The sequence below is a fragment of the Channa argus genome, chromosome 2, assembly GCF_033026475.1.
Source record: "Channa argus isolate prfri chromosome 2, Channa argus male v1.0, whole genome shotgun sequence".
NCBI lineage: Eukaryota > Metazoa > Chordata > Actinopteri > Anabantiformes > Channidae > Channa > Channa argus.
The window spans coordinates 8,480,120-8,506,891 of record NC_090198.1 but is presented as its reverse complement, the minus strand read 5'-3'; the positions used below and the strand labels follow the sequence as shown (position 1 = coordinate 8,506,891).

Here is a 26,772-nt window from a genome sequence, read left to right as displayed (position 1 = left end):
AATAAAATTAGATGCTATGATGCTAGCTCTTTAAAAACATCATCTTATTTGCCTGTTGTCAGCTGCAAGTTGTTTGTCCATACAGACAGGTAAATCATACTTTGTGATTTACTACATACCCTTACCTGTGGCATACTTTGCTTGACATTCTTTGTTGCTGGCGACAGGGAGCTTGCTCCACGAAACCTAAACCTCCTTCCTGATAGAGCCGACCAGCTGACATGTGCGGTGATTGGGAAAGTAGAGCTAACATTAGCCCTACACCGCTCCTACTGGAGGAAGGACATACAAGTGGGCTGGCACAATTTCATTACATCCGGAGGGGCTCTCCTATCACATGTTTGTTTGGGTGCAACCTCTTATACAGTGTACCATGCACCAGAAGGCAGGCAGCCAACATAGCTACCCCCAGAACCCAGCAGACCTCATTAATATTGATAGCATGTCTGCTTCTCTTGGGATAACCTTTGCTTATGAATGTTTATAGCTAGGAAAGAAATGCTGACAATTAACACTAATAATGTTACATACATAGAAAATAATATATCAGCTCAAATCTGTCAACCGAAGCAAGTATCAAAGCAAATAGTCTTGAATTTTCTTTAAAAGAAAATCTGCCTTTGTTGGACAGGCAAAAGGCATTGTGAGTTTAATCAGTTCCTACTTTTGTTATTCAGACTAAAGAGTGTGGAGCTATACATGAAAGTTAAACAGAGGCAGTGTTTTCACCCTTGGAAAAGTAAAAATCCACAGAACTAGTTGAAGTTATATACTGCATCTTAGTACCATACTACATACTAGTATATCCTGGTTAAATATGAATAGTTTTTGCTTATTATTTACAAAAACATCAATGTAATTTGGCTTGTTTCTAGTGCTCCAGCAGATGTCAAAGTGTAATGCCATAATACCACTACTGATTAAACAAAAAGCAAAATGTTTTCTCAGAAATTAAATATTTAACATTGCGTTTCCAAGCCACCTTCCCAAAGCTGTCTCACCACTGTCCACACTATTAGTTTAAATTATTTGCAGCTGTGAGCAGATACTACTGTCACATGCAATACAGAGTGAAGTGTTTTGAGAACTAAATAATTATACTGAGGAGAAATAATCATCCATCCAACATCCAAGATCGATCCACAAGAGCACAACAACAAAAAACATTATTATAGGAAATGTAAAAGGTGAAATTTTCATTTTACTCTCCGTGGTGGCTATTCTGACCTTTTTAGCTTTCTTTTAAACACCTTGACACACAGTATGTTTTTACTCCTGTCTGTTATTTACTCCAACAGTGTGAGAACTAGAGTGGTTAACCCCAAGCTAGCAAAGCTCCGGTTTCCCGTTACTGTAAGTCACAGAAGCTAATATTCGATTAACTGCGTCAACTAGCAGGCAGTGCATGGCACCTGGCAGGTTCTTACTTTGGCGGTAATCTCTGGGATTTAGAGGTCTGTTGTACTAGTTACTGGAGCAGCTCCCAAACACAGTGAATAACAAGTAAACAGTTTGCATTAAGCCAGGCTTAATCTCAGACGTGCTTGCTGTATCTGAATTTTTTTCTGCCCAGTTTGTTGGTTGATGATTCACATTTTCGCAAAACGTATCAAACATCTTTTACTTTAGTCCTGATTGCATTAATATGTACCTGTCATGGCTAATACTTGATCCACTTAACAACTGTGTCAAGGGCAGTACTCATGGTACAGTTGCTGTTGTGTAAGAGTTAAAAACTGGGAAGCAATCTCTGTTGTCCCACCATGCGGGGGTCATTAGTTTCCTTCAGCTCTCACTTCCCTCAATGACCAGGGACAGATGAGGGTGCCAGGCATACCCCTCTGTTTGTGAAAGGAAGTGAGGTTTGAAGGTCAGGAGAATGTTGGCAGGGATAAGTAATGAAAGTCACTCAACTAAATCCACTACACGGCTGCTTAGCATACAATAACAGCAGCCTGGATTGTGTTAACTAGTAGGGGACAGTGTATCTTTCCACAAGTTGCTTTCCTGACTCATCCCAAAACACAGAGGCTTTCAGCATGGTGCTACAAGATAACATAGTGTGGATGCTCCACAGAATAACAGCACTGCTGTGCAGGGAACCGTATATCTAACAGATTAGTTGGGATAAATACCTGGTTTAGTACAAATAAAATTTATGTTGATGTATAGTGTGTTATTGAGTGTAACATGATCAGCAGTATGAATCAACTTTAATGCCAACTTGTCTTTTACAGAGCACTTGAACACAGTAATGTACTGTTTGAGCAAAATAACAATATTAAAAATGTTATTTTTCTAGACATGTTTCAGAAAGAAGCAATAGCAATGCAAAGGAGATGGCCAGTTGATGCTATTTGAAAGCCTTTTTTCTCATCAGCTTTGTTGGTATGGGAAATTATTTGTAAAGTCTTATTGCAGATTAGGTTTAACACAATTTCTTCATAGTGAGAAATGTCTGTATGTGTGTTAAGTCTTACATGTGTCTTTGTGAAATCTTTAGTCACTGTGAACTGCGTCTGTCTTTGACATGCAATACTGGTACTTATACTAAGACGTGAGGCCAACTTTCCCTTCGTCATGACAGTATAAAATATTATGTTCATAACCAAATGAAAAGGCCAAAGGAAAATGGACAAGTCATGTAATTCATGAATCAGAGTATTGTGACTCCTACTATGAGTAGCTCAACAGACTCTGCAGTGTCTTCCAACAATGGCTTCTTGCAGGAATTTTTCTGTGCAGCTGTGTTCTTCTAAATCAAAATCTGCCAGAGATTCTTTTCAGAGATGCACTCTGTGTGGTATAGTGTTAATAAATATCTAGAAATGTACAACCTTAAACCTCAGCCCTGTACCAAACTGTAACATAATATTACTGCCACATTGAGACCAATTTCATTAAAATCATCCTCTTCTTATCAGAGCAGAAACACAACATTTTTATTTGTCACTACAACAAACAATACATCCCAAAACAATAGAAATGTTAAACAGTAGTAATAGTTTGTTTTCATGATGCTTATGGACCCTAACCATTAGGTAGTTGGAAGAAGCAAGCTTGAAAAATTCAAGTTGAAAAGTTGTGGAATAAAAGTGCGTTTTAGTTATCATTTTCATGAACACCCATTTTATAGAGTTTAAAACTTTAAACTTTAACTTTAAAAAGTTACTTACCAAAATATGTTACTTTCTTCCCTCACAACTATTGTTAGGGTTATTACATATGTAATTCTCCCAAAAACCAATTCTATGTCATCCTGATTGGGGGCGCAGCCAATGAATTAGCTGAACTTAAATCCAAACTAATAAAAACAGCAAAATTTATTTAAGGCCCTTTTAAGTTAAAATATAGAATATAGAACTTAAAAGACAGCACCTGCAAAACAACTTCCAGCATTTACTCACAAGTAGAATTAAAGGCGATCTGTTTGAGACTTGACATTATTTAATGCTTATGATTTATTAAAACCAGTAACACAAGTTTAATAAGCTTGACTTCAGTATGGCTTCAGTATGGTTACAATTAGAAGGGATGGCTTTGCTGCAGCACTTGGTGTACACTGCAGAGTGTTTTCAGGTCATTTGGGAGTGGACCAACTATTTAGGTCTAGGGGCTTAAATTGAGTGTAAAATTATTTTTATACAAATGCGAATTTTACATCTTTCTAAGAGTATCTAAGACTACTTCACCTACTGTTGGATCCTACACAGAATTTAGGCTCACCATTTGTTCTTTACTATCCTCACTTTAATAATTGTCAATAATCACATGGAAATATTATAAACCGTGCATGTGTTGTTCAGTCTTGGTTTTTCTTTGGATGTAACTGTGAAGCAGTTGAAGCTTGCTATGTGACATGATGCCAATCCTCTCTTCTGTGTCTCTGCCCCTTCCTCCCTTAGGAAATGACCTAGAGGCCTTACAGACACATTTGTGCTTTTGTCACTCTAATCTGCATCCACGGAGAACAGCGAGATCTGGAAGCACATTTGTTTCCGCGGTGAGTAATATCTACCTCAGCCAGCAGACAAGGCAGAAACCAGGAAGCTGCTGGAGATTTCAGACAGGCAGACGGAGCTATCAGGTGGCCACTTGCTCACTGCCTGCAGAGTCCTGCTATATGAAAAGGATTTGAGACGGACTGGATCTGTCTGCCCTTCGCCTCCCTCTGCTCCTGACAGCCAGTGCACAAGAAAAGCTGAAGCCCCATCCTCTGATTCCAGCATTTACTCACTTTTTTCCTTTTTTTTTATTAGTAATTTTCCCTCTGTGCTGTTGAGCAGTGTCTAATTTACTTTGGTTTAACTTTTCATTTTTGCATTCAGCTTTTAAAAAGGATTTCCTACTTAATAAACCTATACTTGGCTGATATAGATATATATATATATATATATATATATGTACATACATATGTGTATATACTGTATGAAGATTAATGTTTTTCCAGCTCTGAAGGCAAATTAATGCACTTTAAAACTTGGCTGTGATATCACTGTAAGTAAATTACGGAGTGCTTTCGACTTTTCCCTCCTGTATTATGATAATTCTTTTTGAAGCAGGAAACAGAGAATATGGAGCTGTGTTAGTGCCGTTTTTCCAGCTGGGCCTAACGTATCTGCAGCAGGGCTGCATGTAAGCTTTTCATCCACCCTGCCAGGCTTTTTTGCCATCTGACCTCACCCACTTCTGTGCTGCCTCTCAGCAAGGCACACTGAGATGAGCCTCTGTCAGGTGGAATCCTTGGGCTGTCTTTTTACATAACTTGAACAGTTTTAGGACTGTTGGATTTAGAGTTTTTGTAAAGACGACAAGGGCACTTTGTGGAGATATACGAACTTAAAACAGGAGCTTCCGGTGCTGTGGCACCACTTATGTATTGTTGTAGTGCGCAGGAAAGTAAAATGGACTACAAGCGTCGCTTTTTGCTCGGCGGGTCCAAGCAGAAAGTACAACAGCACCAGCAGTACCAGATGCCTGAGCTGAGCCGGACCCTGAGCGCCTCTCTTTCCTCCTCATGCTCGGCCTCTTCGCCCATGGGCACCGGGGGGGGCATGCCTGGAAGCTGCCACCCACCTCCTTCTGCCACCACCACAGCTGTTGCCGACATCCAGCAAGGCATCTCCAAATATTTGGATGCCCTCAACGTGTTCTGCCGGGCCAGCGCCTTCCTTACAGAACTGTTCAGCAGTGTGTTCAGGAACTCCCACTATTCCAAAGCAGCTATGCAACTGAAGGACGTGCAGGAACACGTCATGGAGGCGGCCAGCAGGCTGACTGCAGCAATAAAGCCTGAGATCGCCAAGATGCTGATGGAGCTGAGCGCTGGGGCAGCCAACTTCAAAGACCAGAACGACTTCAGCCTGCAGGATGTTGAGGTAGGTGCTCATGCAGAATCACACATCATCTGACTGTAAACACATGCTAAACTAGTTTATATGCTGGATTAAGTCAAGTTGCATTGACTTAAATACGTAAATACCTCTGTTTAATTTCTGCCAGCAAACAAGAAAATTAATTACATTCAGAGTCTGTTGTTTGCTCTGCTGGAAAGAATTGGTTAAGCTCACAACCTGAGGCACCACACTCAAGTGCCACATACTTTATAATATTCGTTTACCCATGACTCATTCTCTAGTGGTTGTGCTAAGATGCTTAGCTGTTCTCTGTTAGAAGGCTTGCTCCATGAATCTGTGTTTGCTGGCTCAAATAGGATTCTCATGCACAATGTTAAGCTGGTGTCAGGATCTGAGGGAAATGTGCAAGAAAACACTGAGTGTGAGAAGAAGTGTCATCTTTTGTATTTCTGAACCCACACCTTCTTTCCATAGCACATTTGTCAAAATTCTAGCTAACCCCCCTTTTTTTGGTGACTTTAATATCGGAAAACTTTTTTTGTCTTTCTCTCCTGTACACTGCTGTTTTTGTCCTTTTGTCAAACCTGGTTAGGAGCTCTACATCTGCATTTAATTGCATCGTGACTTGTGTGTATATATACGTTTCTTAAACAGAGATAAGGATGCTATGAAAGAATAAAAAAGCTTAAACATTATTGAGAATAACAAACCCCATGTCTAAGAGAACTGTAAATCACTGTGAATAAAAGCAGTGTTTTAGGCTCATAGTTGGTGTATAAAGACCTGGTAACCCTTTTCAAGTAAATCTATGTTCTGCTAGACTTACTTAAAAACCTAGGTGACAAGGTTCATGTTTCCCAGTTGGATAACTAACGATAAAACTTTCAGACCTCAAACCTGTGGGTATTCATTACAAAATCTGCATTTGGAAAAGACCTGCAGACAGTGATTTCAAATGGAGAAACTTAACAGGTGTTTGGCCTTGTGATGAATGATTAAAATTTGTGTTGGAAAGAGCGTCTCGGTAATGATATTCATAAGATTGTTTCCAATTGTTTTAATTGTGATTCTACACCACACCCAAGCAGCACCCAGCATTAAGCCAATATTTCCTTAGTGCTCCTTATGTATCCAGTATTTATTGTACAGTTGTGAAGCTGTCCACCCCATCCCACAGATACGTTTTTTCTAACCTTTATCTAATGCAAGAAAATGAACATGTCCAATTTATTATGACTTGAGTGTGATCAAATTAACTGTTTACATGTACTTAAAACTACAATGCACAACTAGAACTACCTTGAGACTCAGAATCAATTCTCTCTGCTCTAAAACAGTTTTGCTTTGCTATTCAGACTCCACCATGCGCTGCACAAACCTTCTTGTAGTCTTCCTTCTAAAATCACAAATAAGAAGCTGCAAAACTTACTAATGAAGCAGAAATCATAGTGCATATTGCATAGTGTATCTTTAGCTACCCTGGTTACTGAAAATCCATTTTGCCATGCAGTATATTAGTAACCAGATTGCTCCACAACCTTGGACTTAATTTGAAAGCATGGTTCACAGATTCTAACTGTAGAGAGACATAAGACACTGCTAAGTTTCAGCATAGACAAACCAGAAAATCTGCGTTTTCCGTGATAAACCGGTCTTGGAAAATTATTTTATTTTCCTTAGTACCTATTAGTCTCAGTAATGATATTCATATTACTCATTATGGAAACCAGTTGGTTATTGTTTACTTAATAGTTAAGAAATAATCTTACTTGGGAAAGCTAATGGTAATCCAGCTGAATGGGATTTGAGGTCAGTAGCTGCCATTTTAGTTTAGTAATAGCATTTGGATGAAAAAAGTCCAAGAAGTTGATATAGTTCGAATGACAAATATTTGTTTCACAGAGGAATGGATAATTTAAGATGTGGTCTTGTGTAAGAGTAATAAAGCAATATAATGCAATAATAATGTGAATTATTGGTGTTTTTCAATAATCATTTAACACGTACCAGAGACTGGGTACATGGCTGCAGCCAAGCATTGAAGGGACTGCAGGACCTTAGTGGATGTGGCTGGGCCCAAAACAGGAAACACTTTAGCACCGCAGTCAGTAAATCTGACTGTCTGTGGTCTTGATATGCATAGATGAATATTAGAGGAGGCCCAAGTCTATGAAAGTTTGGACCACATGGCTTGTTACTCACAATGGCTGTGTGGCCCTGGACATAAAGGGTACATTTGTTGTAAGCAAAAAAGGAAACAAGCTAATACTTTATAAAGGCCTTATGGTGGTGTATTAGTTGTTTTTGCCTCTGAGAAAAACATTGTGCATGTAACCAGTAAAGTTACATCGGTGAAGTGAAAGATAGATAACTAGATAGAAAGTGAGTTCTTCTATTCCCGAATGGTTTTTACTCATTGTTCAATTATATAGTAACGTTACACTAAGGTGAAATAATGTTGTTTGCTCTTAATTCAAAGTATGATCACTTTTGTTAGTACAGAGTCATGTGGGTCCAAATTGCACAGAGGAAGTATATAAAAACTGTTTCTAAAACTGAAGAATGGGTGATTAAAACATATTGGCACATTTTATTATTTTAGACTTCAATAACCTGTATGGTTTTGTGATGAATCATCCATGGTCCAGTTTGTGTTAACTCAAGCGTTCACTCAATGGCTTTTCAAACAAATATCTGCTCCACCATATATACTCCTCTCAATTGATAAAAGCAGCTTTTTTCTCACAGATCTTGTTTGTGATCAGTGATGCTAATTCAGCCAGTCTCTTATAAACTTATATTTTTGTAACTGTAAAAGGGATTTTCCTTTTGTCTGTTTGATTCAAGGAATGTTGTTTGGCAGCTGGATGTATTGTGAGGTCTTCAGAAAGCATTTCGGAGTATAGAGAGCTCTGGTATGTGACCCCCCCCCCCCCCCCCTTTTTTTTTTCTTCTTCTTTTTTGCCTCACTCTTTCTCCCCACCCCCAACTTTTTTTTTTTTTTCTGGTAACCATAGTCCCCTAAACTTCAGTTCAGTGGAGGCTGAAAAATAAACTACATCTTTTCCAAATCAGTGCCTGGCTCCTTGGCTGCTTAGGGTGACTTTACTGCCAAATATGCATGAAAATGTCACGGTTTGTTTAGAGGCCGTTTGCCGAGCTCGTAAGTTTAACCACAGAGCAAAGATGGAGAGGTCCCTACAACCGGAGAGGCCTTCATAGCTTCCCTAATCAGATAACCAAATAAGCTCATCCACCCAACACCAGTGCACACTGGAAAGACTGGAAAAATAACTCCTTGGTCTTTGGTCTAGCTGTTACAAATACTCTTGGCATTTTAAGGTTTTTAAGTGGAATGTGGCCTCAATTGAGAATATCATTTGAGGATGAAACATATAAAGTATTTATTGTAGGAGTTATTTTCATTTGGTGTTTCAACTTGATTGCTGTTTGTTTAAGGTTCAGATATATTGTCATTTACTCACGTTTCTTTTTCATATGGATACCAGTCCAAGATTGAACAGACTAAGAACTTAAAAAAAAAAAAAAAAAAAAAAAAGTATAAACAACCCTCCCTAGTAAGGGAGAGCACTCTTGCATTAATAGCAACAATTGCTGATGTAAACAAGGCCCAGTGTATTATCTAGAAGACTAGATATGCTGGAATTCCACCAAATGAATTTTTGAATTTGTTGCTTGAATAAATAAGCTCTTTATAACCTGGTAGGTAATTTGGTACCACTGGCCTGATGATAAGATGGTGAGAAGAGGCTTCAGCTGGGCTTGGAGAGATCTTTGATGATTGTCTGATTGGAAGGTGATGACTTCCTATTTGCTAAGCAAAATAAAAAAAAATTTTCAGTGACTGCATTTACATGGACTTAAGTAACCGGGTTACAGTTGACTTTCTCGGGAAATCTGATTTCTTGAGTTTCATGTATGCGAGACAGCTGGTTTCCAAAATCGGGGTAGGAGATTAGGGAAACCATGTTTCCCCAGGTAGATTAATGTTGGCAGAGTAATCAGTGTTCTCCATGTATACGCTTAACCAGATTTTCTAATCGGCTTTCTCCAACTGCGCATGTGTGTAACCAAAAGCTGCAGACAGTAAGCTGCACTCAGCTGAGTGGAAGAATGAATGAAAGTAGACATTGTTTACGATTTAACGGCAATGCCGCCTCGCTTTTATTCCACGCGAGGTCTGACAGAAAATTTACAGAAAAGACTATGCAGGAATTAAAATCCCCCTTACCCGAAATTGCCTTTGACAAATGCTTGATAAGGAAAGGAAATGTGTTTACAAGAATGAACCACAGCCCACATTATTTCTTTAAGTGTGATCATTGTGATCTTTAAAGAATAGTTCCTCTTTAACTTAAAGTTTAGTTTTGTACACTCATTTGGCAGATGAGATAAAATATCGAACTACTCTTTCATTGCCAACAGTGAAATTGGTTATTTTTTGTACAAGATCCAGGTTTTAACAAAAATTGTGATCCCTGTTTCCTTATCTTTTTTTTTTTTTTCCCATAGTTCTGTCAGTGGTGCAACATAACATTACTATTGGTTATTGTGAAAGCCTCACATTCCCTTCCCCTAGTTTAAAGCTCTAGATCAGAGGAACACTACTCTCAGGGATTTAATACACTAATAGTCCAGGTGTTCTCAGAAAATGGTAGTATCAATGTAGACTGATTCTCGATTTGCCTTGTTTGGACCTGAGAGGGGCCCATTGTCAGCTTGGCCCTGCTGCACTCTTACTTCTCATATTTTCCATGACTGTGTGGGCTACTGCACAGCCAATCACATGTGTTATCCATTATCTTGTGCTGTAGCCATGTCCTTTTATTCAGATTTTTTTTTTGTCAGCTTGTGTCTGTGCTTTTTAGGATACACCTAATATGGAGAATTTAGGTTCATTATCTTCTGTTATTCTGTTATATATCTCTATTTTCCTTATTTCTCATCATAAGAAGCGGTATTAGCTTTTGAAATCTGTGCCCAAACAATAATCATATTTTGCATTTTACATCTTTTGTTTTTGTTAGGCATACTAGCTAGAGTGTCACCACACCGGTTCTCTCTGAAATATATTACAATTGTTGGATGTAGAGTGTAACCATGAGATTTTACCATTCATGGACTCCATAGGGTGTAAATCTTAGTGCTACTATGATGTTGTCATTTGTGTTTCTAAATGAAACGTCACTGCTTTATGGATCGATGTGGAATTTGCTATAAGATATTAGGGCAATTGAGCACAAAGTTAAATGATTAACATAGACAAAGTTACGTGACTTTTTAGATCTTTGGGACAGGCTCTCTGGCAAGCTAGTCTGGGGAAAAGGAAATGATGAAGTACAGCGCAGTAAACGCAAGAAAACAAGGATATATAAAAGTTGGGAGCTAACTAGCAAATGTGTTTTTTGACACTTGTTTTTGTTTTGTTTTGTTGTTTCTTTTTACCTAAATTTCAATTTTATATTGTTTGGCCATTTAGCATTTTTAAAAGTAGACAGGTGGCAGAAAATGTGTTTCTGAAACTGAGAGCAAAAACCATGAAAGAAAAATCAAGGTCTGAACTTAACTGTGTGTGAAAATCGTTACACACATATTTAAATTACACAGTATCCAAGTCTAGGCTTTCGTGATGAACCAACATAGTTTTTTATTTTGTTGGTGTGTTATAACAGACATCCAGTGCACATTACGTGCACTGAATGGAATAGCACAACATAGAAGCCACCATCAAAATTCCAAAGTCATTGCTCAAACATTCCAAAGAGGACGACTGATTTGCCATCGTGTCCTGTTTTGTAGTTGTTGCAAAAACAAAGAGACTTCCAACAGGTAGATGTTTTACGCCTTCAGTCATCTACACGGTTTAGTTTTGGTTTCAATGAAAGTTAGTTTTGTCCCATTGTTCCATCAGAAAGCAGCAGCATATTTCTGTACACAGCCTTCCCCTTGAGATATTTTCAGCAGGTACCTGAATAAAAAAACCCTGTGTTCATGCAGACCATGTTTTCCTCTTATTTGGCTTACTGGACAACGAATGGCCTGTAAGCGTGGATTATTCCGTCTCTAAACAAACACTTAACTGAAGCAACATCTGAAGCAATCTCTCTCTCTCTTTTTTCAGCTCACTATTTCTTTCTCTGTCTCCCTCTCTCTATAAGACAGAGACAGTAATGTGCAAACTTTCACAACACGTTACCACAAATCCATATCTGGGCAAGGATGATCTCTCTCAAGTGGTTTCTCTTAAACGCTAGAACATACCACAGTTTTGTTTGAGTATTTATTACCCTTTAAAGACTTTTTACTACCACAAAGTGCAACATAATTGCTAAAAGCATTTCAAGAATTCCAAAGTTTAACTAAACAGATCAATAGCCAAATTTTAATTTATATTGTAGCTGTCTTTGCTAAAATTCCCAGTCTTTGAATAAAAAAATACACAAACAAAACCTCTCTTTCCCCGCCTCCCTGTCATCACATATTGAACCTATTCTGCTAGGTTTTATACCTATTTACAGCACACAGTTTGCCAAAAATGCATGGCATGTATAGTAAGCTGAAATCTGCCTGTGCATTATGCTTTGTTTTGAAAGAGGATGCATTTTCTGATTTGTGATGCATAACACAGCCTTGGCTGTCACCTTTTAAGTTCCAAACTGGTGTTTTTGTTATGGTGTTTTGCAAACAATATGTTTATACTTTAGGTTATTGAATAAACCAGATATTGTTATAGTCAGCCATCAGTGACTTTTGTTTTAATTATTTATTTTTGTATTAATAACAGAAGGAGCCTGAGCACAATTGGCTTTTATATTTTTTTGTGATTTGGAGGATTCTGTGTAAAAACATGTGTATATATACCTTTTGTAGGTGTGACACTTTTGTATTTATTATCTTATTGCCAGGCAAATGTCATGCTTAATCAACATAGTACACCCTTGGGCAACCTATCTTTTTAGAATGAGAGACATTTTTTTCCCGCTAAAAACAAAAAGCCAGGTCACAAGTTTTGCATTTTCTTTTTATTTCCTAGATTTTATTTTGTAGAAAGTTTGGGATAACTTTACATATTTTGTTGGTAAAGTATTTGGAAATAGTGTTAACTAATAACTGAGGGATGTGGAGATACATGTTTCCTACCTTGTGGGTGTCCGGATTGTTTGGCGGCCCATAAGCCTTCACACATACACTGGAAAACTGAAATTCTCCGGATTTTATCTGGAGGGGATGTATGTGAAAACGCAGATGTCTGAGTGAGATTATCTGGACTTTATCTTGTCAGCCCCCTAGTACAAAGTCCAGATTATGTGCTTGAGGTTGTGTGCTGCTATGTCCCAAATGGTCAGGAGGATTTTAAAGTAAGCGAGTAGGCATGTTAAGGATGTTTCTGTCAGACTGCCACGGTTTCTTTCTCCCCCCCCCCCCCCCTTAAGAGATTCACATCTCTGATGTGTTACATGTGTGAAATGCAACTGTGGAAAACGTGCTTGGCTGATTTCTCCATTGTCCAGAGTTCATGTGTGAAAGACTATATACTGTTCTTACTGAGGTGCTCTAGTATATCAAAGAGGGAGGTTCTTCAGAAATGATCACAGTAAACTTGTCTTTCCAGGTACTGGGTCGGTGCTTCCTCACGGTGATGCAGGTCCATTTCCAGTTTCTGTCACAGGCTTTGCAGAAGGTTCAACCTGTGGCTCAGTCATGCCTGGCAGAGGCCCTTGCCCAAGCCCAGGAACGTTGTGCCAATGCACGCCCTCAAAGCTCCAACCTCGGACCCCTCACAGAGTTAGAGGAAGCCTCCCGCTCATGGAAAGGTGTTGCTGAGGTATGCAGCCACATTTGACAGTATGGATTTTGTCTGTGCGAGGTGGAATGCCGACTTTTTTCATATTACTGAGGAATGCCAGCTTTTTATGACTTTTCAGCCTCAATTTCCTATTTTTTGGGCTACATGTATGAACCCTTGTAAGGAAGAATGTTTTGCATATCCTAAATAATCCCCAGGCAAACCTGTCCCTCTGGCCCATTTTAAGCTTTATAGTTTACAGTGAGGCAGAGAAGAGAATAGTGGGCTGATTGGCCTGCTAAACCCTGGCATGCAGAGAATGTCCTAGAGTGGACTATTCCTGGGTAGATAGTGATAAAATGTGCTGGTGGGGGTGTTTAGGCAGAGGGAGGTAGTCGGGCCTCAATTTTAGAATCTGCACATGTGTGTTTTAATCTTCTAACAAGTTGTATTTTCTAGTGATTAATGTTTTGTCAGTGATCAAAGTATCAAAGAGAATTTTCTTGTAAAACCCCACTTTATTCTCAGATCTTTCTAATATCATTTAATTTTTTTTTGTCAATCCTTATATACAGGCAATTTTTAATGGTCACTGCAGAGCATTCATTTGTTACACCCTATGAGATCTCTGAAATGCTTCTGCTGTCACTCTGACCCGGTTCTCTGTTGGTTGTTGCTGTGTCCTCAGGCCACGGCAAGGCTGAGAGAGAGGGGCCGGGATGGTTGCCTGGCAGGCATCCAGGTTCAGCAGCTCTTCTGCTCCAACACCACCACCATCCCTGAGCACCAGCTGAAGGAGCTCAACATGAAGATTGACAGTGCTTTACAGGTACTGTTCTATTAGTGATTTTTAGCTTAGTAAAAAGCATGATGACTTTTAATTTGTTAATACATCAATTCAATAGTTGAGGATGAAAGAAATATTGCACTAATAGCTTGTCATGTTTTATCTCAATTTCCAGGCCTATAAAGCAGCACTAGAGAGCCTTGGCCATAGTGAGTATGCACTGAAAGCCGGCTTTCATCTTAACCCAAAAGCGGTGGAAGCAGCCTTGCAGGTGAGGACGGTAAACCAAAGGCACATAACTGGACAATGCTGTCCAAGATTTACAGATTTGTCTTTGACATATATCTGTGCAGGGCTGCTGCAATGAAGCAGAAGCCCAGCAGGCTGGAAGGATGCACACCACCTCCCAGCCCATCCAGTGTGAGTTGCCCACCATCCCTGTGCAGATTGGCTCACATTTCCTCAAAGGAGTGTCGTTTAATGAGTCTGCAGCGGAAAATCTCAAACTGAAAACGGTACAGCCCTTGCCCGACTTGCCCTAAATATATTTCATTTGTTTTAGTCACTAAATGTTTTGTTGATGGCCTGCTGTGTTTTGTGTTCTCAGCACACGATGCTGCAGCTCATTAAGGAGGCACTGGGACAGAATGGAGTAGCCCCCAGGGATGACTCTCCAGTAACCGAGGTCCTCAACCAAGTCTGCCCCTCTAGTTGGAGAGGAGCTTGCAAGACAGCTGTTCAGCTGCTGTTTGCCCAGGCTGGTCTGGTGAGTGGACATGTGAAAAAACTGTTTAATTTATATATATTTTTAAATCCTTTTGGCTTACCCTGTAAATTCAGGGTCGCAACAGCGGATCATTTTGTGCACATGTTGATTTGGCACAGTTTTTAAGCTGGATCCTCTTCCTGATGCAGCACTCTTCCATTTCTACTGGGTTTGGGACAGGCACTGAACGGACGGGGATATGGAAGGGCCTTTGGGGGTTAGGTGTCTTGCCCAGGGACACTTCAACATGTGGTCGGGAAGAGCGGGGTGCTAACCCGACCACGTGGGTAGACGGACAAACAAACAAACAAAAAAATAAATAAAGAGAAAACCAAACAGGTTGATACAGTTACATAATTATTAGCACTCACTAGCACGTCCTCAAAAATATATAAATTGCTTTACAGAGTGCGACATATCAATCAAGGTTGGATAAGAATATTTTTGTTCATGTTGTACTACCACAAACTTTTGTGCACTCTAAACAAAACTGATTCACTTAAATATAAGCCACAACCGCTTCTGTGTGTCACCTTCAATTTTGACACTAATACGGTTGGAATGATCAAATAGCATAGACTAGGTAGTAATGAGTTGTATTTGTGAGCAATGTATAGTTTTTAGATGTCTAACTTTCTAAGAAAAGTAAGTAGAATAATTTTTCTTTACTATAGATTTTATTTTTATGCCTTTTTATTTCAAATTTTTTATCACTTCAAAAAAATCAAATGCTTTTTCAAAGACTGTCACCAGAAACATGTACTGTGTAGTTTATTTGTAAGTGAATTGTTCTCTCCGAACAATCTCTTAATGCAACACCTTTCTGTTTCTGAACAATAATCCGCACTAGTGTGTTTGTCATGTTAAGTCACCTCAGTGACTCAGTGCAAAAAGGAGGGGGCAGGCTCACGTGAGCAGGCCCGCTGTTCTTCACTGACACTTCTGCTGAAGTTATTGAATCCTCTCCCTTTGTGTTTTTGCGGGTTTGGCAACGTGCATTCCGTTGTTTGTCAGATTTGTAATGGAGATGAGATCTGTCTGCCTTTTGTTTTTTAGACCGCCGAAGGGCGTAAACAAACACTCGATAGACACAAAAAGAAACACATTCCTTCTGCATCTGGGCAAAGGATGGGCTCACCTGGGCGGGTCTTCAAACACCCTTACCCCATCTGTCCCTCCTCCTCTTGTTGAAAAGAAGAGTCAGTCACTGAGAGGGAGAGTCAGTGGCAGCACTCTCTCATCACAGTAACACTAGTGTGTTTATGCTCTGGTGTTTATTTCCTCTGTGTGGTCTGCTCTGTTTTGTGTGTCAAACTGAGGGAGTATTCCCATCCACTCCTGCCAGCCCTGTGCTAACTGTTAAACAATACTGCTTGATGGACGAGTATGTTTGCATTAACACATTAGCTAAGCCTATTGCTTCTCAACCCAAAATACATGATGCAGTGTAGACACTGAAACATTTATTATTTAGTATATTTCCTGCACTTACATTCATATATTTGTGCACGGACTGTCATGTGTCATTCAGATCTGCACGCCCAAACTTTTTCCTCTTTTTTCTTTTTTTCAATTCACAGCATTCACAGTGAGAGTGACTGTGCCTTCTGTTCCAAGGACTTGCTGATCAGCAATGTTGCCGTTTTTTTTTTTTTTTCTGGTCATGGCTTTCAGAGTGTAGTGAAGAAGTGGACCTCATCTCCTCATCCTTCCTGACTTCGATGACCTAGGTGTTAAATGGCTAATAGACAGTTTGTCTGTGGCTCTCTTACATGAGTAGCCCGGGGTTTCTGAGGATACACCTGCTTTTTAAATAACAATAGGGTAGCTTCCTGCAATACAGGAAGAGGACTCCTCCCACCTTCCCTCCCTCTTTGTAACCCAGCTGCACTGGTCTCAAGAAGCCAAGGCCACTTTCAAAGAACTTGCAAATATATTTGACCAGCAGCAGGCAGGAAGGGTAGCCTGTTTGTTGTTGCAGTCTGATTGAATGTGTTTGGCTTCCTTACCTCGAACTGCCTATCGCTGGTGGGAAAATAATGCCACATGCAAAAAAAAAAAAAAGATAATTATTTTTCATGTTACCATGTCTGGTATTTGTGTAAAATCTGACTGGTTTACGTTCTGTAAAATGTAGAGCAATGTACAAATTGCGTAATGGCGGCTTTTTGTAAATGAGTCAACACAAAGTATTCTGTAAACTTTTGTGAACCTGTTGCACAAGCAGAATTTTCCATAAGGAAGCAAATAACTTTGAAGAAACCTTTATCAGGAGACACTGATGCAGGTGTATTTTTATGTCCCAACAGGTGGTTGTTGATACAGCTCAGATTGAAAACAAGGAGGCCTATGCTCCCCAGATCACTCTGGAGGGGTCCAAGGTGTTGGTCCAGGTTCCTTCTACATGGTGAGTACATCAAGAAACTTTGGTTGTGAAACACTCGTCTTTGTACTAGTATGTCTTATTTTCTCCTGCAGTACTGGTCATTGGAATGCAACACCAGACTTTTATCGATATGGATCATTGGAGAAATAGCTCAAATTGATGTTAGAATCTTTACAGCTATTACATGCATATATTCAATAATTGTATATTTAATAATATAATATCTAATATCCAAAGGAAATGTCCCTGTCATTTACTAAGAAGTTAAGACTACATGGCTGAACCTAAACTTCTCTTTGGCCACAGTCATCTTTTATTTATTATTTTTTTTAATTGGTTGTCTTGCAGACACGTCTGAAAATCCAAATAAAAGTTGACTAATGAGATAATTGTACATGACAGTTTAGTCTTTTAGTTTTAGCGCCAGTTTAGCTATACAAGTTATACAACTTGGACCTTGGCCCTGATATAATTAGGATATTAATAAAACTATTTAGATTTGTTTATGTAGTTGAAATAAACATTGTTATTGAGTTATTTACATTCATTTCCCAAGAACTCCATAATGGTTACTGATTTGTTTACATTTTTCCAAGCACTTCCAATATCTGTGATTTTCTTTTTTTATTTCTCAGGTTATCATATTTTACTCATCTGAAGCATAATGCTAATAACCCACTGTTATGTGGGAGGGTCATCTTTGTTTCATACTAGTAGTCTCAGTCAACTGTGTACAATGTTGTAAGTGGACCATTACAATGGTTACATTTTTTTCTAAAAAGACTAAAGACTACTGAATTATGAGTAATAGCAGTGTGACAACATCTTAAAGAAATATTTTGTTGCTCTGTGCTGGATTTCAAAATCCCTGTGGTCAGTACGTCTCTTACATTTCAAACCTCATGACGTTGTTTGGACTAGGTCAAATGGTATGAAGGGTTTAAAATTCATGTTAGGTTTGTTATTTCACTAAAGGAGTAAGTTTTTATTTAATGCACTCAATGATATAATAAACCAATATAGCCCAGGTTTTGGGTGTGTTTATGCCTTAAATCCATGTCAGACTATCCCATAAGGCAGTCACAATGTTGTTGAAAATGTGAGTGTTTCGATCTCAGCATTGGGTTATGAATACACAAAACACTAGTGTGCTGAAAAAACCCTCTTGGGTTTTTATGATGTTTTCTTGTTTATAAATATCACATTTCAAGTATTAGTTAACAAATGCACCTGGGCCTTTTTTTTCCCCCAAAACATTGCATTGGATTTATGGTTCATGTCGTTTCCTGTTCTGCATGTTGATGTGTATGCCTACATATACAGGTGTCTGAAAGAGGACCCAGCCACAATGTCTCTGCTACAGCGAAGCTTGGACCCAGAGAAGACACTTGGTCTAGTAGATGTGCTTTACACAGCTGTGTTTGACATCAACAGGTGGAAGGAAAGAAAGTGAGTGACTGCAAAATAATAATATTCACTCACTTTTGCATTGAAGGCAATAAACGAACCCTAGTGTGTTTGTACCACCAAACAATGAATATACAGTGAGGGGGTAAAGTGCTGAATAGCATACTGTAAATCACCAGAATTTAATTTCATTGCAATGGTTCTGATGATGCTCACATAATTCTGGAAGATATTTTATCAAATGTGTTACCTCTCAGTCTGACTACATCTTTGCATCGTCTTGGTTTATAAAAAGTCGGTGTGAACATAAATGGGACCAGAACTAAAATGCCACAATGTATTTTTTTCTCTTGGTTTAGACCAAATGAATCCATGTACATATGTGATAACCACTTTAGTCAGGGAAAATCACATTACTGCATGAAGTACTTTTAATACTAAATAGTCTGTGTTCCTCTTTCAAAAGGGAGCAAACCTTGCCAACTATTCAGATACAACTGCAGCGGGAAAGCCCAGAATATGGCAGCCAGGCAGATCTGCCTCCAGGCTCTAGCTCCAAGACCTCCAGTGGACTGCCCAAAACAATATCCAAGCTGACTTCCAAGTTTACCAAGAAGGTCTCATCCAGCTCTAATAGTGGGGGCAGTTACTCTATCCCTAGCACTCCATCTCGCAGCATGCTAACAACTAGTAGCTCTGAGGAGAAGGCCAAAAGTCTGGGCCACAGTGATGGGAGATTACAGAGTATCCTCCACATGGGCAGCCTGTCCTGCCAACCTGACTCTATCCAGCAGGGCCAGCTGGCCAACGGCTCAGTGTCCGAGGACCAAGGGATGAACCTGCCGACTGACCAAGAGATGCAGGATGTCATCGACTTTCTCTCAGGATTTAACATGGGTAAATCCCAGCAGGCCTCACCCCTGGTAAAGAGGAGAAACTCTGTGGCGTCTGCAAACCCCGCTGAGCTGAAGCCACCCAGTGGACCTTCACCATCATCCCAGTCCATCTCTCACAGTGCCCTACAGCCCTCAGCTCAGACCATGGCTCAGCCTCCGTCAGTGCAGAAGCAGCAACCACAGCCACAACCACAGCCACCTACTCAGCAGCACCAACAGCCCCCTTCTCCACCTCAGCAACCCTCCCCACAGACTCTACAGTACTACCAGCACCTTCTGCAGCCCATCAGTCAGCAACAGCCACCCCCCCAGCTTCCTCCTCAACAGACCCCACCACAGGTTCTGCAACAGCAGAGAGTGGCAAGCAAGTGGCTTGGCACCTCTGGGCAACAACCTCCACCGCAAGGCCCCCCAGCAGGACTGTCACCTCTGGGTCCCATTGGGCAGTGGGGATCCCCTGGACTACCAGATCTGAGCTCAGACTTGTACAGTCTTGGCCTGGTCAGTACCTACATGGACAGCGTCATGTCAGAGATGCTGGGTCAGAAGCCACAGGGGCCCCGCAACAACACTTGGCCCAACAGGGACCAGAGCGAGGGAGTGTTTGGAGTCCTGGGAGACACACTGCCTTTTGACCCTGCAGGTGAGATCTACCTACCTTATTATGTATGTTCATGAGGGGTTGTCAGTGGATTACAATTTATTTAAAAAAAAAAAAAAGATATATATGAAGTAAATTACATTTTTAAAAAGCCCATTTATTACCCAGTGAGAGAGCGTTATGCAAAACCAAACTGTCAATGTCAACAGGGCGAGATCAAATGTCAAAATCTTAATTTTTATTTTGGTTTAATTTTGTACTGCAGTAAATACTTGGATATTCATAACTGGGCATGGATATCCTAAGTTAGCTCAAGTGCCCCTACAGTATATTCCAGTTAAAACTATTAGGAGGCATTACTCATCTATGTTCAAATCTTACATTAAAGTAAATTTGTTTGCAGGTACAGTGTGACTAGTATACAATGATTATCATGCTCAAAAGACAAGACACTAATAAAATGCTAGAAAAAAAAAGAAAATGCACTGTGAATACTTCAGTGCTGAATGTCCAAGCAAAGCTATAGGAAAGCTGAACTTGAAAGAAAAATCGACAAGGCTTTTATTTTGAAAGTGTGTTTTCTGTGTGTGTGTGTGTGTGTTTCTGCTGTTTGTTACCATGGCAACGCCAGCTTTGAACAAGCTGAGTCACTCACATAAGCTGAATACAGGCTGTGAATTGCTGAGACTTTGCTTCGCAAAATGTGTAAAAATGATAGTCCTATTAACAAAATAAAAAATTCGAGTGGCAGAAGTTAGTACACGTGATGTCACTCACTCTAGCTGGGCCAACATTCTGCAATACACACTAATGGAGAGGTTGAAAAATAACCGTAAAGTACCTCAAACTTAACCTGATTGTCCAAAAAATGAAAGAAAAACAATAAGATTTTGCCAGACTACATGAAAAAATGTTTGTTGGGTTTCTAATGTACGTTTACTAAGGGAAATATCTTGTGTGGTAGCGTGCTCCGAGCGTCATTACTATACTATTGTTTACGTGTCATGTCAAGCTGCCAAGTGTAAAATACTGTTTATATACTATTTTGTATTTTTAGGCAGATTCCAGACCACTTTAGACCATGATGTGAGTAGCCAATGTGATCAATGTGAGGCAGATAGTATGGACAGCTTTCTGTAGCCGTGCATGTTAGGGAGATGATTTATGCTGAATTCAGCTTGTGTCCTGTTTTTACAGGGCAGCAGACTCTTTTGATTGCAGTCTAGGCCTATTGTGCAGAGTTGACTTTACAGCTATTGTGATATTTCTGCTACGGTGGGCAGTCTGGCTAAATGGATTGAGCTGCAGGGAGCCATTGAGAAAAGCTGAGCGTGTCAGAAACCCATAGTTATGTTTATCCTCTCCCCACACAGTTGGCTCTGACCCGGAGTTTGCTCGTTACGTCGCCGGCGTCAGTCAGGCCATGCAGCAGAAACGGCAGGTGCAGCACATCCGTCGACCCAGCAACACACGCAGCAACTGGCCAATGTCGGATGACCAGCACAGGACCTGGTCCCATCCTGAGTACTACAGTGAGGGGTAGGTATTTGTACACAGCATCTACCTTGTTTGTTAAAAACAAGAAGCATGCACAGACACACGTGTAAAATCCCTGGCACTGTGTTTCAGGATGTATTTGTGGCAGCAGCGTGGTTCCAAACTGCTGGAGGGTTATTTAAAGCTTAGTTTCACCATAGTGCGCAGTATAGCTGTGCAATGTGCTGATTTAATTTTTTTATTGTCACACACTTTGACACATGAGGCTTTTACTGTTAATTATGATGGTTGTCATTTAATTCTTCCTGTAAGTGTGAGCCATCATCCTGCTTAGAGACTAATATGGGAAAGCAAAAGTAAACAAGCAGCTATTACTGCAGTGGCAGTTTATTTGTGAAATCTATACGTGAATTTCACTTTTTAACCACCTTTCATAAAGCTGTAACATAATCAAGACACCTGAAAACTCTGAATAGATGATTTTTAGACCCCAGATCATTTCCCCAGTGTGTTGACATTTTTAATATCTTCAAATAAATATGACCGTGTTAAACATGGTATTGTTAAAGAGTACAATGGAAAGACTGTCAACACCTTTTCTGGTTATGTCTTCAGTGAGGCAGTGAACAACAGCTGGACCGCTAATCAGGGCGACTCAGCCAGCTCCAGCGACGAGACGTCTTCAGCAAATGGAGACAGTCTGTTTTCCATGTTTTCTGGGCCGGACCTCGTTGCAGCAGTTAAACAAAGGAGGTACGTCTAAAGCTGGTTAATACATTTTTCTTTGGTTAATATTTTACACTCAAACACACAACTACATATTATGGAGTTCTTGTTCGTGTTAGCCGTCCATATTTGCTCCCTTGCCATCATACTTATGATCATGGATAAGGTTCAGTGTACCTTTCTCTGCCCTAAGGAAACACAGCTGTGGTGAGCCAGAGGTCTGCACCCTGCCCTCACCACCACTCCATCACATAAGCGATGATAACCAGGTGAATTATGAGCTCCTTTCTTTTCACAGACTTAGCCTGCATTTGTGGTCAAGTTCAAAATTCAGTCAGAAGTTCTTTGGTACTCAGAGATTTTTTTTTTAGGTGTCACTTTTTATTGCATGTCCACTTTCTAATGTTGGTTGTGCTCCACAGGACAGCAAAACTAAAACTTGGCCGCCCAAAGCACCATGGCAGCACTCCACCCACACCAACACAATGCCCAATCCCAGCTCTTCCTTGTACCAGATGAACATCCCTCCTTCCTCCCAGTGGAGCGACTCCATGCAGATGCTGCAGTCTCCTGTGTGGTCCACTACCAGCGACTGCTCGCCCTCCACCGGCATCTCATCTGGTTTTCCATTCACCCAGCAGCAGCAGCAGCAGCAACAGCAACAGCAGCAACATAAACCCATGACCAAGGGCTTTAAATCCTTCCCCCTTAAACATGAGCACAGGCCCTCCTACCTTCACCAATACTGATCCGCCAGTTTAAAAAGTCCATGGTGAAGTGCCATGGAGGACCTGTAGCAGTTGAATGAGCCACTAAGTGGGCCCAACTGCACCAATTAGAGTCCACACCCACTTGATTGGAAGCTTTCATAGCCTCAAAAGCAAAATTAACTATACACTGGCTCGTCATTTTTGTATTTCTATTTTTCCACGTCAAACATCCCCATTTGAAAAAGAGGCATATTTTGAAGTTTTTTTGATTTGGTATGTTTTAACTACAAAATGTGCATGTGTCATGCTAGCAGCAGTTAGCCTAGTGGTTGTTTCTCTGTCTGTTGAGCTAGTATCTCCTCAGACCAGAGCTGGAGATGTGCACGGCCATCACCCACTTGCTTCTGCAGCTGAACTTGTGTGTAAAGGAGGAGACTAAATGGGGGCTCTCAATTTGCCCAATGATGAATATACTGTGTCTACATAGCTGTAACTGCCAAATCTCATGCAAGATGACTCAGAATACAGCTTACCATCTACTGTTTCATAGCTTGTAAAATACTACAGTTAAAATATAAATATTTAGTTCTTTTTATTAAGAGGCTTTGAGCAGGCTCAGCATAAATATAGTAAGTCACTGCAGAGGTGTAATTTGAGTGAAATACACTACTTTTTCAACAACTGACCAGAGTCATGAATAATAGCAGAAACTATGTGCCATGTTGGTATTGATAGCACTTGCAGAATATTATTTCCAACCAAAGCGTTGTTCAGAAGATGAATGGTGCTGAAGAGGTAGGAGGTGAGATTATTGGTGAAACAGTGAAGTTACACACCCTACTAGATCAGAGCATTAGGGAACATCTTCACACCCACAGTTCATGTCCTCCTCTCTAATTGGCAGATGTTTGTTCTAGATTGACACTAACTCTCATAAACCTAACTTTTCTTTTTTCTTTGTTTAATAATACAATATTTTTCTTGTACAATTATTGACAGTATTAATCTTATTTTTGTATTTTCTTACATGTTATACCATTACTGTATGTTAGTATTCTTGTAGGCAAATTACATAAAACGTTATTTTCCACTTTCCCAATATGTGAAAAAGCACATTTTTTTCCTACAGAGTTGAATTACACCATCTATCTATAAAGGTTACCAAATATGCCATGATAAACACTAAAACATTGTGTGATGAGGGTGTTTTGGAGCCCTTGTTTCTTCGGTTTCTATGGCAATGGGCTGTATTTAAAAGCCCAGAATGTTATCTTTTTGTGATGTTTGCGGATGCCAATGTTGCCTGTATTTATGAAATGACACGTTTTCAGAAAACTAACATACTTAACATGTTTACAGAGAATTGTTTGCTGTAAATACATATAAATATATATCTTTTTATAGTAAATGTGCTTTGCACAATCAAAATATAGGGTTTGTTGCTTTTTGTCTGTGTTATATCCCTAACTGTTGCAGTCTTTTTTTAAAGACATCATTACACACCTTGGACTGTAACTGTTAGCTTCTCAGCTGTGTCAAATGGTTTACTAGTGGCTTCTACAAACAATTAAAAAAAATAAAAACATGTTGCCCTGATAGAAGATATGAAAGGGGACAGCTTGGCTTATGTTGCTTATTGTTCTCTTGAGCTGGCAACTGAATTTTTCCAAGTGTACCAGCAATGCAAAAAATGAATAAAAATAAATAGCAATTGAAAATTGTCTCTGTACTTATTTGGCACAAAAATTACTAACTTTCCAACTTAAATGTAATGATGTCCTCAGCTTTGGCTTTAAAACTAACTGGGATTCTCGTGTTTTGTGAACAGACCCAACAGGCACTTAAAAATATACAATATTTTAATATACATTTTATTAGGTACAGAAAACTACTGCATTCAGATTTCTTCATTTACCAATTAACGCAGAATGTAAGAAAAAAAACACCAGTAATTGTGGAAACTAAACATTAATAGTTTAACACTTTAAATTGAACATAAATATTGTAATATACAACCACTTCCAGTATAAAGTGCAAATCCAAACTCCACTGCCATCATGTCCCTCCGTGCCCATTCACAGCTGATATGGAGGCCGTAGTTTCACTTGATGAAGACTGGAACCAGAAACGACAGAGTATTAGGAACACGTTACTGCACGCGTTACTGCACGTTAATCGTGCACTCTGTGGTGTGTCCTTACATTTGAGGAGAGAGGCATGTTGTCAGGGCTGGCATCAGCTATGGTTGCCAGATAGACGATGTTGCGGTGCAGGATTTGTTGGTATCTGGTGGGGACAAACATGTACAATAGATACACGGGTGGCAAGGCATCAACGATGCGTTACTGTAACGTAGCTTAACTTACTGTACACACTCCACTGCTCGTCCTTTCTGCATGTATTCAGCGATGCATCTTATTAACTGGTCGTTTTCATCCAGCAACTGGGACAGACACCGCAAAAGACACATCATTGTTGTTTGAACAGCGTAGGTAACTCTGCTTACTCTGCTAACGTTAACATTACAGTGTCTGTGTGTCTGTCTGAGTGTGCAGAAACACTAAAAAGAAAAAACCGTACAGTGCTAATTACATCTGTGCGTGAGCATGAGCGCAACCCAACTGAGCGCGAACTAAAGGCGAGCGAGTGGAAAAGCTGGTGACGTGAGCTAGCTGCTGGCTAACGGCTAATGTCTGCTTAACAGTTTAATGTTTAGGAATATGAACAAACAACTAGTTTGCCGTTCAGTTTCTTCTACTCGTGTCTTACCCTCTGTATTGTTTCTTGGTTGATTTTCGCTTTTCCTCGTAGTTTCTTTGGAACAAATACAATCGACATTATTGTGCAGTCGCAGCTGGGCGGGCTGGCCGCGTTTCTTCTTCTTTTTCTTAATTGTTTCTCCCAAAGTAACCAGCAGCGTATCGCCGCCTACTGTACCGGAATATTTATGTTTATAGAAATATATAATTTTCATACACACACAAAAGGGAGGAGTGGAATATATATTACAGTATTTGTTGTGTATAGCTCATTGATACACGCATTCAGGATAAAGTTAAAGCATGACTGGAGACATGATAGTTATATTTTGTAGCAAAAATCAATTTTCCTAGTCCTTAAGTTAAAAACATCTGCTGTTTGTTTTATATTATACCTTATGTTTTTCGCTCTGGTGTTCAAAATGTGCTGCATTTTTAGTAATTGTTTTTCTAAGTAGAGAAGTCGCTTTCCCTTTAATACTTTAATGGGTTTATGATAAATACTACTTTTACCACGTGGTCACTTTATTAATAATGCCAAGCACTTTGGGATGGCCATGATTATTTTTACTCAATGTATTGTATAATTTATTAAACTTACTGCGTCCAAGGTTTAGTTTGTTCATTGTCCACTGTGAATAAATCTTAACTTTTCATCCAATATCACACTTAAGCCCAAATTTATTTTTAATCAGGACAGTCTCCATTTTTATGTTAAAAACAAACGCCCACCTGTGCCACCCTCAGGCCAAAATGTAAAGTTGATCCCTGCCTCTCCAGTTTGTATCTACAAGTGTATTTGCTAAACTCTTTCCACTCAATTCATTGGAAATTGTACAACAAATTAAAGAAAATGTGGTTTTCCTAATTGTCAAGGACACATTGAAGACACACAAAATGAAAAAAAAGAAAGAAAAAAAAGTAGTGATCCAAAACATGTTTATTGCTTTTTACACAATGTAAAATATTATTCATTTAAGAATATGATTCTTAAAATCTGTTCTAGCTGCCTAAATGAACTCTGTGGAAACAGGAGGTAGAGCAGTCTTCCTCCACTCCCAGGGTTGCCAATT

General features: G+C 39.6%; 2 protein-coding genes across 3 annotated transcripts in view; one reads left to right on the top strand and one right to left on the bottom strand.

Moving 5' to 3' along the window:
- The window catches only part of LOC137111865 (granule associated Rac and RHOG effector protein 1-like), a 31,209-nt gene extending 6,551 nt beyond the window's left edge, over positions 1-24,658 (top strand). Inside the window, exons 2-14 of one of the 2 annotated variants that reach the window (XM_067495128.1) lie at positions 3,906-5,378; positions 12,991-13,203; positions 13,853-13,993; positions 14,127-14,222; positions 14,305-14,466; positions 14,559-14,717; positions 17,027-17,124; positions 18,427-18,552; positions 18,977-20,049; positions 21,381-21,546; positions 22,120-22,257; positions 22,424-22,499; positions 22,653-24,658. In XM_067495128.1, coding sequence (XP_067351229.1) covers positions 4,875-5,378; positions 12,991-13,203; positions 13,853-13,993; positions 14,127-14,222; positions 14,305-14,466; positions 14,559-14,717; positions 17,027-17,124; positions 18,427-18,552; positions 18,977-20,049; positions 21,381-21,546; positions 22,120-22,257; positions 22,424-22,499; positions 22,653-22,979 — 3,279 coding nt within the window. In that variant the 5' untranslated portion in view covers positions 3,906-4,874 and the 3' untranslated portion in view covers positions 22,980-24,658. The remainder of the gene's footprint in view (positions 1-3,905; positions 5,379-12,990; positions 13,204-13,852; positions 13,994-14,126; positions 14,223-14,304; positions 14,467-14,558; positions 14,718-17,026; positions 17,125-18,426; positions 18,553-18,976; positions 20,050-21,380; positions 21,547-22,119; positions 22,258-22,423; positions 22,500-22,652) is intronic. The other variant, XM_067495129.1, reaches the window with a different exon arrangement.
- A 123-nt stretch (positions 24,659-24,781) lies between these two features.
- ss18l2 (ss18, like 2) lies at positions 24,782-25,865 on the bottom strand. The gene is made up of 4 exons (XM_067495141.1): positions 25,710-25,865; positions 25,307-25,383; positions 25,142-25,226; positions 24,782-25,055 (listed from the first exon to the last, which is right to left on the bottom strand). The coding sequence occupies exons 1-4, from the start codon at positions 25,776-25,778 to the stop codon at positions 24,996-24,998; spliced, it is 291 nt and encodes a 96-aa protein (XP_067351242.1). The 5' UTR covers positions 25,779-25,865; the 3' UTR covers positions 24,782-24,995.
- Positions 25,866-26,772: the final 907 nt, after the last annotated feature.